General features: G+C 44.2%; 1 protein-coding gene across 1 annotated transcript in view; it reads right to left on the bottom strand.

Moving 5' to 3' along the window:
• The window catches only part of grin2ba (glutamate receptor, ionotropic, N-methyl D-aspartate 2B-a), a gene marked incomplete at its 3' end in the record, with an annotated part of 145,735 nt that extends 131,580 nt beyond the window's left edge, over window positions 1-14,155 (bottom strand). The window contains 1 exon segment of the mRNA XM_080775516.1: window positions 13,850-14,155. Within this exon segment, the coding sequence (XP_080631642.1) occupies window positions 13,850-14,119 (270 nt within the window). The 5' untranslated portion in view covers window positions 14,120-14,155.
• Between the last annotated feature and the right edge of the window lie 275 nt (window positions 14,156-14,430).

The raw sequence follows: 14,430 nt of genomic DNA, 5'->3' as shown, positions 1-14,430 counted from the left end.
CAGAGCAACCTCCTCCGTACATACACACACATTGTGTAGAATAGATTAGCCGTACATGATGTATTGGTGGCCCAGGGCGTTGGAGGCACGCAGAGGAAAATAGCCAGTTATGTCTCGGTAAAGTGCGTACATTAGCCACAGGTTCAGAGTGTAATGGGGACACTATATTAAGCCGTTTTGGGCGGGAACCCCCATTTGGTGTTTTAAGCGTCATGGCATTATATGAAAAATAACAGAATCTGCCAAAAAAAAAAAAAAATCGTGAAACTGTGGTGCAAATCTTGAATATATACTGTATTCTTTCAGAGCGAACGTTTTCAACTCAAATCTTTGCTTCCCCGGAACAACATATTTTCAGATGGGGGTCGGCGGCCCAATTACATATAATATACATATTTTTGGGGTCCTTGACATGAAATATAGAGCACCACTGATATAGAAACATGGGTATATTTCAGAAAAATATATTTTTTTTTGAATGGACCTCAGTCCAAAATGGTTAAGCAAACAGACAGACAGGCTGGGAGGTGCACAGGAAGACAAAAGACTATCGGCTTGGCTATACTGTAGACGCGTGCACACGGCATGCGCACACACGCACGCATGGGCACGCTTAATGCACGCATGTGCACACACAACGCAGAGAAACCGTTGGATGCCTTTTCCCCATCTCGCCCCATGCACTCTTTTATCTTGTCCCGTCTTTCACCAGATGCTGCTGCAGCTCCACTCTCTCCTCCTCTCTCCTCTCTCCCCCCTCCACTCTATCCATCTCTCTCGTCCTCTCCCCCCCCTCTCTTCCTCCTCTCTCCTCTCTCCCCCCCTCTCTCGTCCTCTCTCCCCCCCTCTCTCTCTCCTCCACCCCCCCTCCTCCTCTCTCTCCCCCCTCCACTCCATCCATCTCTCTCCTCCTCTCTCTCCCCCCTCCACTCTATCCATCTCTCTCCTCCACCCCCCTCCTCCTCCCCCCCCCCCTCCACTCCATCTCCACTCCCCTTCCCCTCGCTCATCAGGCGACAGCCGGCCGGGGCCACGTCGTTGGACAGATGACAAACACACACCTGCAGCACGCAGCGCTACTCTCTCTCCCCGATATCTTTACAACCTCTCAGTCTCGCTTTCACTATTTTCTCAGACGTGTGATCACACACTCTCATCCCCTCGTTCTCATCTCACCACCCACCGGTAACGGGCCTCCCCTCGACTCCCGTGATATGAATGCAAAGTGGGCCGTTCTGTCTGTCTGTCTGTCTGTCTGTCTGTCCATCTTTCACCCCTCCTCCACCTCCTTCCGGCTCCATGATCCATCTCTCTCTCCTCGTATCTTACACGTCTTGAGGTAATGCTGATGAAACCACTAAATAAATATGCTTTACGATGACTAAAACTAAGACAAAAATATACTGACAATTTCGCCAACAAGTAAAAACTAGACTCAAATCTTCTAGGCTCAAGGGACTAGTGGAGAAGACATCCGGTAGAACTAGAAGTAAGAATATTATGTTTGGTTGCACGCTGAAAATAGCAGATCTACAAGCTCACAATGTGTGGCAGCGTGACACGTTGTGAGCTTGTAGATCTGCTACTGTATGTGTAAAATACAAAAAAAAAGTGTCAAATCAGCCATTACGATGACATCAAGGCCAGCCAAAATACATTTTAGTCCACTATAACTGTAGATGTAATCGACTAAAATCTTATGATATTTAGTTTAAAATCTAAATTTGCAGTCAAAATCAACACTAAATACTACTAGTATAGTACAGTATGTATAGCTTAGTATGCAGTTATTCAACCTTCTATCTATATGCCTAATATAGCACTTCCTCTGCTGTACAAGAACAGGGTGACTATGTATCTGCGCTGCAGGTAGGGAAGTCTTCATACAGATCTGTTTTACATTCCCCCGTGCGTGAAGTCTTCATACAGATCTGTTTTACATTCCCCCGTGCGTGGAACCTGTGTTGTGAGCAGACTTGTCCCGATAACATTTCTTTCATGCTTTTTTATGTTCTTGCTTAATGTAAATCGCTCTGGATTAAGAGCGTCTGCTAAATGCCTAAATTGTAAATTGTAAAATTGTAAATTTCACATGCACCGAGTACGATTTCAAGTACTTAATCTTTAGTACTCGCCGATACCGATTACTGAGAGTACTTTATTTTTGCTGAGTAACCACTTATTTTACCTGCATTTCTCTCATGGATGCAGATGGATCTCCGATCTACGTCAGCTGTCATGCAGGCTTTTGATCGGCTGTTTTTGGGCGATTTGCTGCAGTGTTTGTGGTAAAAGGAAAGGAAAGGTACTATGTTTACCCTGCAGGGTAACTGGACTACGCTCAATAACTTGTTTACAGCCAGGCCCTGCTCATAGAACATTTCATGGTAGGGGCTCAATGCCTTGTCCAAGGGCACTTCAGCGGTGGTAATTTTAACGTGCCGGTCCGGGGATACGAACTATAGCGACCTTCCGATATCAAGACCGCTCCGCAAACCGTTCGGCCACCGCTGCCTGCCACCGTTCGGCCACCGCTGCCTGGTCAGAGTTGCTCCCTTTGCATTCGTTCAAACTATAGTGTCAATTGGATGTTTTGGTACTCGGGTCAGAGTATCGGGCCTGGTTCCGAGTACCGAGTACAAGTACTTGAGGGTGGTATCGGCCCGAGTATAACCGGTACCAGTATCGTTATCGGAACCACTCTATAGTTGTGAGTGGTTGAAGAAGACAGTTTATATGAAACCTGTGTTGTGAGTGGTTGAAGAAGACAGTTTATATGAAACCTGTGTTGTGAGTGGTTGAAGAAGACAGTTTATATGAAACCTGTGTTGTGAGTGGTTGAAGAAGACAGTTTATATGAAACCTGTGTTGTGAGTGGTTGAAGAAGACAGTCGACGGGGGAAGTACACATACTGTAAGCCCTGTACTGTATATACAGTATAGACACGCTCTGCATTAATTCATAAACCAACCTTTCCTCTTCTGAGACGCTGAGCAAGGCTGCATTTGATTGATTGATTGAATATTTTATTAGGCAAGCATGCATTTCAAGGTGAGCAATAGTGAAGCACTGAGAAAACTGTTGCGCCTTTCTTCGTCCTTTTTTTCTCTTTAAACTTGACTACGGTAGCGGTGGTCTCAAAAACATAAGGGAAACTTTGACAGTCCTCAGACCTTCGTCAGTGCTATCATAGCACTGACGAAGGTCTGAGGACCGAAAACGTTTTGCTTTTTAATCTCGCCATGAGCACAGAGCACCATGAGCACAGCATCTTAAAATAAAAGAAAATATATTTTTCTAAGTCTCAAGTCTAAGGAGTTTTACTTCTTTGTTTATACGGTGAGCGAGTATTTTCCTGTCAAAGTTTCCCCAGGTGAGCAATAGTGCAATAGTTTAAAAAAAAAAAACAGAATAAATCGTTATTGGAAACTACAAAATGTGAAGACATTCATTATAGACAAGAAGCTGGCTTATACTTATATTCAAAAGAAGAACAATGTGTTCTTCTTGCTTTTGCTATACGAGCTGTTCTTTAACCCATTTTGGATTGATTGCGATTAAAAAAAAAGGCTTCTAAATCGTAATAGTTTTCTGAAAAAACCCGTGTTTCTGTCAAGTTGTGCTGAAATAGAAACATGAATATTGAATGAATGTTTCATTTAAAAAAATGTTCTCTCTGAAATATATATTCAAAGATTTGCAACCACATTCTCACGACTTTTCAAAAACAGCAGACCTATACAAGCTCGTAGCGCGCCACTCGGTGGCGCGCTACGAGCTTGTAGATCTGCTGTTTTTCAATAGCTAAAGCATAACGTAAGGCTTAAAACACCAAAAGGGCTTGGAGACCATTCTGTGTTTTGAGATACCTCTGTCTGTTTCTTTTCTACTGTTGGGAAACATCCCTGAAGAGTTTCTAACACATGATAAATATTTAATCAAGATACTCTTAGCATCAAGTAAAAAAGCAATCACACGACGCTGGTACCAACAGGACCCACCAACGAAAGATCAATGGATGGACATTATTGAGGAACTGTATTCTATGGAAAAACTAACATTCATACTGAGACTACAAGAGGATAAATTCTATAAAAAATGGGAAAAGTGGAATCTCTTCTCTCAGCCTAGCGATATTGCAATAGAATTTCATTGAATGTTTATTGTAATATGAAAAATGCAGCCTTTTTTCTTTTACTTTTTGTCCTTTTTCTTTTTCTTTCCCGTATTGTCTTGTTAGTTGAGTTTTTGTTTGTGTCTGTTCTTCCTTCAATACAAATTAAGTGAAAAAAAAAGAAGAAAGACTATATACACTAATCAGTGCAGGACTAAATAACGGGAGGAACAGCCACAGGAATGCCTCAAAATGCACAAGAACAGAGAAACTGCACGTTTCACCTAGAAAAGGGGGCAAACTATTGATTAACAATTAAAATGGCACTTTATGGAGGCTATAGAGTGTTATCTTTTATTGAATTATTACATCGTTTTGAGCGTCTCGCTGGCTAGTTGTCAAAGTGGGGGTTTGTGTTTTGTTTTCCTCACAGTGGGTTCAGTGAGAGTGTCTGGTGAGGTGAGGTGACAGCGAGCAGAGAGCAGGTTGGAGCAGAGTGTCTGGTGAACTGAGGTGACAGCGAGCAGAGAGCAGGTTGGAGCAGAGTGTCTGGTGAGGTGAGGTGACAGCGAAGCAGAGAGCAGGTTGGAGCAATCAGGTGGTGAATGATGCAGCATTGACGCAATCATTCCCGGGATTCAACACACCAGCACGCCAGGGACCAGAATACTTTCAAACCCAAACAATTAGTAAAAAATAGAACCACAAAACGCGTGTTAGAGATTAAACAACAAATAACAGCCAGAACCAGCAACTGCATTTACTTAATCACATGTGAAAAATGTGGTTAACAATAATATTGTAAACCACATTTTATGTGGGAGAAACGGGTAAAACAATAGGTACTAGGCTGGGACACAGATACAATATTAACAATGCCAAAAAGACAACCACAAGATTGGTGCAACATTTCATGGCGCACGGCATTGGAGCTCTAAAATGCGCTGGACTTCAACACAATCCTAACTGGACAGTTTTAGGACCAAGACGTTTTAATGAAAAACAGTGGATTAAGAACCTCAACACGGATTTTCCTGGAGGCTTAAACATGCCTAAAATCAGATCTTGAACACAACAAAACTTAAACTCAAGATTAAACTGGAGTGAATCTAAAAGTGATTGGATCAGACTTCCTTCGGATACATGGCGAATGAATTTATTCCTTGCACAGTCAACGGGTAAAGCTAATATGGCCGTAGTAGAGCGCAAAAGGACGGTGGTTGAGTTTCCGACTGAAAAATTAAAAAAAAAGGAAAACTGGGGCCAATTTTGTTTAGTTTATATATAAATGATCTGCCTTCCGTCTGTCCAACTGTCTCATACAAATGCATGCTGATGACACAGCTCTTTATATACACTATACATGAGGAACTCATGTTTAAACATTGTACAGTACAGTACAGTACAGTACAGTGCAGTACAGTACAGGTACAGTACAGTACAGTACAGTACAGTACAGTAGTGGTAACTTATGTTGTGTTGTCTTGACTTGCTCGCTGCGTATATCTGTGTGTGTCTCAACAACACAGTATAAATACAAGACTTAAGCTCCTATGGAAACATAGCTTTTTCAGAAAACTGTCAGGATGTACGTAGAAGACATTTTTAGAATCTGATCTCAGGTCAAAACGGGATATACAGCATATGGTTTATGGGGATAATAATTGTGTCGCATTCCTCCCGTTTCCTCCAGGCCGTTTCAGGCCACGATATACCGATAATCACAATGCTGTTTTTCTCCAACCTCCAACACGGCGTCTCTCTCTCTCCGTTATCGTCCCACACAGCAGCGCTATGCCACGGGAAGGGAAGGGTTGCCTTGCCAACTGCAGCGCCTGGCCTTCAGAGAGAGGGAGGATGGGTGGTGTGGTGTGGTGCGTGTGTGTGTGTGTGTGTTACGTGCGTGTGTTACGTGTGTGCGTTACGTGCGTGTGTTACGTGTGTGCGTGCGTGCGAGAGAGAGAAAGAGGTGGAGCAAAGCGGAGAGATAAACACCTCATATTCCAATCGCCGTTTCCCATCTCTGTCTACTGATCTCCTTGAGTCACAGTCCGAAAACAACACACATCACCAGCTTCAGATCCTCCATAAAACAACAACACACATCACCAGCTTCAGATTCTCCATAAAACAACACACATCACCAGCTTCAGATTCTACATAAAACAACACACATCACCAGCTTCAGATTCTACATAAAACAACAACACATCACCAGCTTCAGATCCTCCATAAAACAACACACATCACCAGCTTCAGATTCTACCATAAAACAACACACATCACCAGCTTCAGATTCTCCATAAAACAACACACATGACCAGCTTCAGATTCTCCATAAAACAACACACATCACCAGCTTCAGATTCTCCATAAAACAACACACATCACCAGCTTCAGATCCTCCATAAAACAACACACATCACCAGCTTCAGATTATCCAAAAAAGTTGAAAAAACAACACACATCACCAGCTTCAGATTATCCAAAAAAGTTGAAAAAACAACACACATCACCAGCTTCAGAGTCTCCATAAAACAACACACATCACCAGCTTCAGAGTCTCCATAAAACAACAACACATCACCAGCTTCAGATTCTCCATCAAACAACAACACATCACCAGCTTCAGATTCTCCATAAAACAACACACATCACCAGCTTCTGATTATCCAAAAAACAACACACATCACCAGCTTCAGATTATCCAAAAAACAACACACATCACCGGCTTCAGATTATCCAAAAAACAACACACATCACCAGCTTCAGATTATCCAAAAAACAACACACATCACCAGCTTCAGATTATCCAAAAAACAACACACATCACCGGCTTCAGATTCTCCATAAAACAACAACACATCACCAGCTTCAGCTTGCAACGGACTTGAACTCATGCTTCCTTCATGCCTGAGTGTCCAAGTTGCTCCTTTACACCTGACAGGGGGGAGTTTCCCTGGTTGGACGTAGCGCGTGGAAGGAACACGTTATTCCAACCAGTTCCTTTCCCCTCCATCAGGCGCCCCGGCTGGCCAGGGGAGGCAGTTTAGAGACCAGGATTACTGCATGTTTTTGTGAGGGTACCTACCCTAGGGGACACGGGGAGAACATGCAAACTCCACACAGAAAGGCCCTTTCGCCAACCCCGCCTTCGGGTATGGGCACTGATGACGCGGAGGAGGAAACACGCCACCAGCACCCACAGTGCCCCGAGCGGGAATCTACAGTTGATTTAGTAGACTAAAATGTATTTTGGCGGTCCTTGATGCCGTCCTAATGGAAGATTTTTTTTACACTTGCTGAAAATAGCCGATCTACAAGCTCACAACGCGTCGCGCTGATCTACAGCGTTGTGAGCTTGTAGATCTGCTATTTGTGTGTAAAATGACGTATTCTGGATCTCTTGTCCCTTCCAAACATTTTAGTCAAGTTTTAGTCTAGACGAAATTGTCAATACATTTAGTCTTAGTTTTCATTTAGTTTTCCTCAGTGAAAAAAACGTAGTCGACGAACATCTTTCGTCTTAGTCCACGAAATCAACACCTCTCTCTCTCTCTCTCTGTGTGAGATGCTATCTCTCTCTCTCTCTCTCTCTCTCTCTCTCTCTCTCTGAGATGTGTCTGAAGCCTAATTCCTGTCCCTGCAGGGTTCTGTGGACTCAGCAGCGCTCCATCTCTTTGTCCTCTACAGTTTACAGTAGATACACTCAGCTGTCCATCACGAAAGAAACCCTGCATTGCCTTCCATGAACCCACATTTCGTCTCCTCACCCCAGGGCACCTGGTTCTGCCCCCTGGGTGTAATATATTCACCCCAGGGCACCTGGTTCTGCCCCCTGGGTGTAATATCACCCCAGGGCACCTGGTTATTAACCTGACTTTGCCAGCTGGGGGCGGTATTGGGTAACCATGTTCCCCAACACCACATCCATCTGGAATCTCGCAGGGAGTTGAGCCCACGCCGAACCGCTCCGTACCGAACCAATCAGCGTGAGCTAAGGGCGGGATATGTGCGAAACCGGATGTGAAGCTATACAGACACGTCAATATGATTGGTTGTGTTTGCACGCCCACACGGTGATAGACAGACGGTCCCATCCAATCATCTACCAAGTATCTTGAAAAAAAGGAACAGCCCCGTCATCGAATTTGCTTCCGCGATCCCAGATCCCAATAAGCTGTGAAACATGTGTAGCAAGCTTCTTGGATCTGGCAGCGTCAGGTTACCTGGTTCTGCCCCCTGGGTGTAATATATTCACCACAGGGCACATGGTTCTGCCCCCTGGGTGTTAATATACGCCTGTTGGCCCAGTTGGACTTAATGTCAGTCAGTGTTACGACGTTTAGCCCTGCTTAAAAACTGAAACATAGGCTATGCACATTTCAAGGTATCAGCAGTGTTGCCAAAAAATTACTCTAAAACAGTAATGTATTACTTATTAAAAGTAATACATTTACACTACTTATTACTCCTTGCCACCCAAGAACACCCAACACTGTGTAGCATATTATACTTGGTGATTAGAATATGTTGGACCATGCTGCTGTCAGAAATAGGCGTATTGAAATCATAAAGAACCCAAGAGACTGAATATTATGCTTAATATATTATTGAAGAAACAAATGTAATAATAATAATAATGAATTGCATTTTTATAGCGCTTTTCCAAGTGCTCAAAGCGCTTTACAATGGTTCATTCATTCATACATTTGGAGGTGAAGCGGCGAACAGTCGACGCCAGCGTCCTCACTTCCCACATTCACACACCGACGGTGGCGAGCTCACACCGACCGACTCATTGGAGGCAATGTAGGGTTCAGTGTCTTGCCCAAGGACACTTCGACATGTGGACAGGAGGAGGAGCCGGGATTCGAACCGCCGACCCAGGGATCATTGGACGACCTGCTCTACCTCCTGAGCCACAGGATTTTACATGAAGTAAAATAAACAACTGTCTCTGTGGCGGTAGGCAGGAACCTTTCCCCCTGCGCCACCCAGGAACACCCAACACTGATGCTTGCTATAGGCAGCCCTATATAGTGTCCTGCTGAAACCCCTCAAAATAACCCCTTTCTCTTTCTCTCTCTCGTGATCCTCTTCCTAACGCCTTTCTTTGGCGCTCTATCGTCCCAGCCCATTAGGCAGACACAAATCCATTTGGCGAAAGAGCCTTAGAGCGTCTCTCTCTCTCTCTCTCTCTCTCTTTGGCGTGTGGCCTGGGTCTCTCTCTCTCTCTCTCTCTGGCTTGTGGCCTGGGTCTCTCTCTCTCTCTCTCTCTCTGGCGTGCGGCCTGGGGAAATCCATTTAAACCGCTGCCACAGAACACATGCACACTTCCCCGTCGCCCGGCACACTCGGGGAACGTGTGTTTAATTGATGATGCCTCCCTACATCTACATATACACGCACGTATGCATGCACGTATGCACTCACACACACACACGCACACTCACGCACACACACTTCCACCCCACACAATGCCCCCCCCCCCCCGATGCCTTTACGTCTTTACGAGCAATAAAACACACCTATAAATCGCCACATGTAGTGAGGCGATACGGCAGGTGGAGAGGCTGCTGTGCGCGTCTCACATGATTTATGTGTTTTTAAGATATATGGTTTGCAGAGGTCACTGACACACACGCGTCTGTCTGTGTGTGTCTTTGTGTGTGTGTGTGTGTGTGTGTGTGTGTGTCTCTGTGTGTGTGTGTCAGGCTTGGTTCACAGCATAATGTTTACCATGTATAATGACAGGTGTAATGAGAGGTCTCCATGTCTCTGTTGCGACAGTGACCTGTTGACACAGGTCAGGAGAGGAAGAGGAGGAGGAGGAAGAGGAAGAAGGTCCTGGTACAGAAACACCTCTTCAGACTCCATCTTAGACCGTACAGTAGGTACAGTAGCACTTGCCCTAGCCTCGACGACCTTACGGGCGTATATATGCAAAGGCACAACTCACGTCATTTAGATAGCATTGTATGTATAGAGGGTATATGTGCGTGACATCATCATACCTGGAAGTTTTATGCGGGAACGCCCACTGAGTGTCAAAAAAACTACTTTCTGGCCTTGATGACAGCCCATTCATCCAAACAGAAAAGTCCTGTCTGATTGCATTAAACTCACCAACATTGCAGCTGAACGATAAAAAGCTTGAATGATCCTCTTTCTATCGGCAAAGTTTTTGTTTCATACAAAATCCACCATATAGAAACCTTTCTGTCAAGAAATGCCCTGCATTTGATTATTTTTGTGTGTCAGAGTGTCAGAGTTTGGAAGTGCTTGTTTTCAATAACACGGTTGAGTGATTTCCAACGAGAGCTTCCAACACTCCAACACTCTGAAAACATGGGCGCACCACAGGACGTGGAGGGCTGAGGGGCGCTAGCCTCTCCCATGTCCAGCTTTGAGGGTTTGTGTAAACACAAACATTGCAATTCTGTAGACTTAGATAGCATTTGATACAGACTTATAGCATGTTATGTAGACAGCATAAGTGCATTGTATGTAGTCATAGCACGTCATAGTACATATGTATAGCATAGTAGTATAGATGTATAGCTTATATGTATAGTTTCATTATATAAATATTCCACTGTTACTTTCTTAGCTTACGCATGTTTCATGATAAATGTTTTTATGTGATGTATTCCCATGTTTTTTTTGTTCTTGCTTAATGTAAATCACTCTGGATTAAGAGCGTCTGCTAAATGCCTAAATTGTAAATTGTAAATTGTAATTGAATGGCCAGCTATGAGTGTCAAACATTGCATAAACACAAACATTGAAGACGAAGGTGAGGACGCAAATTCTCATTATGCCGGGATGAGATGATGTATGATGATAAGAGCGCCCCTCACTTCACATGAGTGTGATTTTTTTCCTTATTTTTTGCCGATGGGTTCCCAGATTGGCTGAATGAAATTGTACAGGGATTATTTGACAGTGGCCTCAGTTTAACACAAGCCCCCCATTTAATCCTGTTTCAGAGTCCTTCCAATACAGCTGCGTTAGTTTGTTGTGATACTTTCAAATGAAAGGTTCGTTCATCCAGGAGAAAAAAAAGACAAAACATAAAGAATGTCAGAACACAAAATGAGGAGCAGAGTTAAAGTATAGAGTGGTGGAGGCACTTGGATGAGAGTTAGGGTCTAATCCCAGATGTGTTGAGATAGAGAGAGTTAGGGTCTAATCCCAGATGTGTTGAGATAGAGAGAGTTAGGGTCTAATCCCAGATGTGTTGAGATAGAGAGTTAGGGTCTAATCCCAGATGTGTTGAGATAGAGAGAGTTAGGGTCTAATCCCAGATGTGTTGAGATAGAGAGAGTTAGGGTCTAATCCCAGATGTGTTGAGATAGAGAGAGTTAGGGTCTAATCCCAGATGTGTTGAGATAGAGAGAGTTAGGGTCTAATCCCAGATGTGTTGAGATAGAGAGAGTTAGGGTCTAATCCCAGATGTGTTGAGATGTACAGTCGAAAGAGCAGATTGCTTAGTTTCTCCCATTAGACGGGGCTTGGAAAGACCTATATCTCTTTGTTCTGCTTGCTATCTCACACTGATCCCATCTCTGGCATCACCACTGTTGGCATTATGTCTTCCAAGCTTAACTCTGTCTGTCTGTCTGTCTGTCTGTCTGTCTGTGCGCTTCTGTTGCAGCAACCAGACAAGTCAGAAGAACCACTTATTTGTACATACGACTGTTTCTACAGGGAAAGCGATTCAAGCCAGGTTATAGGCCATTCTTAAATGCCACAACGTCAAGGTGAAGCTTGTTCAATTAAATCCCCACCCACCCCAAATAGCTATACTCTCTGCAACACAATACACTCTCTCTCTCCCTCTCTCTCTCCCTCCCTCTCTCTCTCCCTCTCTCTCTACAGGAGAGAGCATTTACCATTCCTCCTGCTGTCAATCATCATTATCTGCTCCAGTCTCCACTAATCACGTTCCTCTGCTGGCAGATAAAAGGCTGTGTGTCTGCTGGCCGTCCGGCCGGCCGGCCCACTGGTCAGATCACTCTCTGTTTGGGTGCTTCATGCACTTTGTGTGTTGCCAACGCCAGAAATAGCAATAGCCAGTACGTGCTGGTGAATAAAAAGGTACTACAATATTTTACTTAAGTAGAAGTATCAATACTGCAATGTAGAACTACTCTGTTAAAAGTAGAAGTCCCCGTATTCAAAATGTACTCAAGTAAAAGTAAATATAGTTTACACTCTCAAGAGATATTAAAGATATATAAATGGTTAGCAACTCTCCGTCTATTAGCTGGGGACCACCTGGAACCACTGTACTAGTATATGCACGCTCGTATGCAAGCATACTAAATGTAGTCAAACAATGCTGTGATCATACGGACTACACCAATGTCCGACAGGAAGTGCCACTTTGACTGCATTATGTCAGATGATCAAGTGAAGGAATCTATTAGATTAGATGATTAGATAGATAGATAGATAGATAGATAGATAGATAGATAGATAGATAGATAGATAGATAGATAGATAGATAGATAGATACTCGTATCTCTGCCACAAATTACAATGCCAGACCTATATACTGTATATATACTGTGGACTGTAATGGGAAAATGCCATTTCTATCTATGTAAGTCTGTTTGTAGAGAACTGCTGACAGAGCGACTCTTTCACCTGTTACCAGCAGTCAAGAGCCTATATTTGTGTGATTTTCTAGCATAGTGTTCTATTTATTTCCTATGTGTTTTTATTTTGGGACCTCTGGAAGTGTATGAGAGAGAGGGTGTGAAACTGTAATTGGGAGATGTCACGCTTCCTCTGTGTCGTGTCATTCTCCAGGAGGCAGCGCTCCGGTAAACAATACGTGATTGTGTTCTCAACACTTCTAAACCCTTTTCTCGATATTTCTAGAAAATATCCAGTGCAGGACACAAGAGATGTTGCGTCCGTCCGTCCGTTAAAACAGGTTTACTGTCTTTTCTACTGTTGGGAAATATCCCTGATGAGTTTCTAACACATGATAAATATTTAATCAAGATCCTCTTAGCATCAAGTAAAAAAGCAATCACACGACGCTGGTACCAACAGGACCCACCAACGAAAGATCAATGGAATGGACATTATTGAGGAACTGTATTCTATGGAAAAACTAACATTCATACTGAGACTACAAGAGGATAAATTCTATAAAAAAATGGGAAAAGTGGAATCTCTTCTCTCAGCCTAGCGATATTGCAATAGAATTTCATTGAATGTTTATTGTAATATGAAAAATGCAGCCTTTTTTTCTTTTACTTTTTGTCCTTTTTCTTTTCTTTTCTGCCACCTGCTGGACGCAAATCCAACCTCTGACTGCCACGGTCTATAAAAATAAATAGCGTCAATGCTAGCGAGCTAAAATGGAGCCGTCCTTGCTCTAGAAAGCGCCAATGTTTCCATCTAGACCACCGGATAATCAGCAGCAAAGACCTCCGAACATCGCGCATCGTTTTATCCAAACCGCGGAGAGCTCCGTAGATTAGGAGTTATTCAGCTTTTAGTCAGCCCGTATAATGGGAGGTGGACGGGACCGCTGTTGCGCAACCCGGTCTATAGGATCGCTAAAGAAGGAAAGGCAGAGCCAAAATAATAATGAAAAAATAATGAAGCTAATCTGGCGGAGCATTCCGACAGGAGCGGAAGGTTATTATTACATTCCTTATGGCGGATAGCGTTCCGCCAAAAGTATACGGGAGTGTGTTAAACCGTCCTACCTTGGCGGCCATGATCATGGACGAGCCCCCTCGGACGCCCAGGATGGGGATGTGCGTCTCGGCCGAGATGAAGTCCAGGATCTGCGCGATGGCCTCCTGCTCCGTGTCGTCTCCGAACACCACGCCCTGCAGCCAGTGGTCCGTCATCAGGTCGCAGATGCTCTTGATGATGCTCTTGGGGTCCGTCTCGTTCATGGTGAGCAGCTCCACGCTGGGCGCCATGTGGAGGAGGTCCATGGTGTCCTTCTGCCGCGCGCCCGCCAGCGCCATCTCGCTAGAGTTGCCCACCAGCACCACGGCGATGCTGAGGCCCCGCAGCATGTTGGGCAGCATGCTGTGGGTGGGCGCCCCCAGGTGGTGGGGAGGGGGGGGCAGCGGCGCGGGGGGATGCTGGTGGTGGGGGAGGGGATATAGGTTATTATTATACTTTTATAGTTTACAATTTACAATTTAGGCATTTAGCCCATTCTGACCTGAGATCAGATTCATACAAGTTTTCCACTGGACACACACTGGTCTGATTAACCCATTCTGACCTGAGATCAGATTCTAAAAAATGTCAGTCGTTCTTCGATTTTTCA

This window comes from Protomyctophum bolini (genome assembly GCF_963924005.1).
Source record: "Protomyctophum bolini genome assembly, chromosome: 11".
NCBI classification, from domain to species: Eukaryota; Metazoa; Chordata; class Actinopteri; order Myctophiformes; family Myctophidae; genus Protomyctophum; species Protomyctophum bolini.
This window is presented reverse-complemented; position numbering and strand designations above follow the sequence as displayed.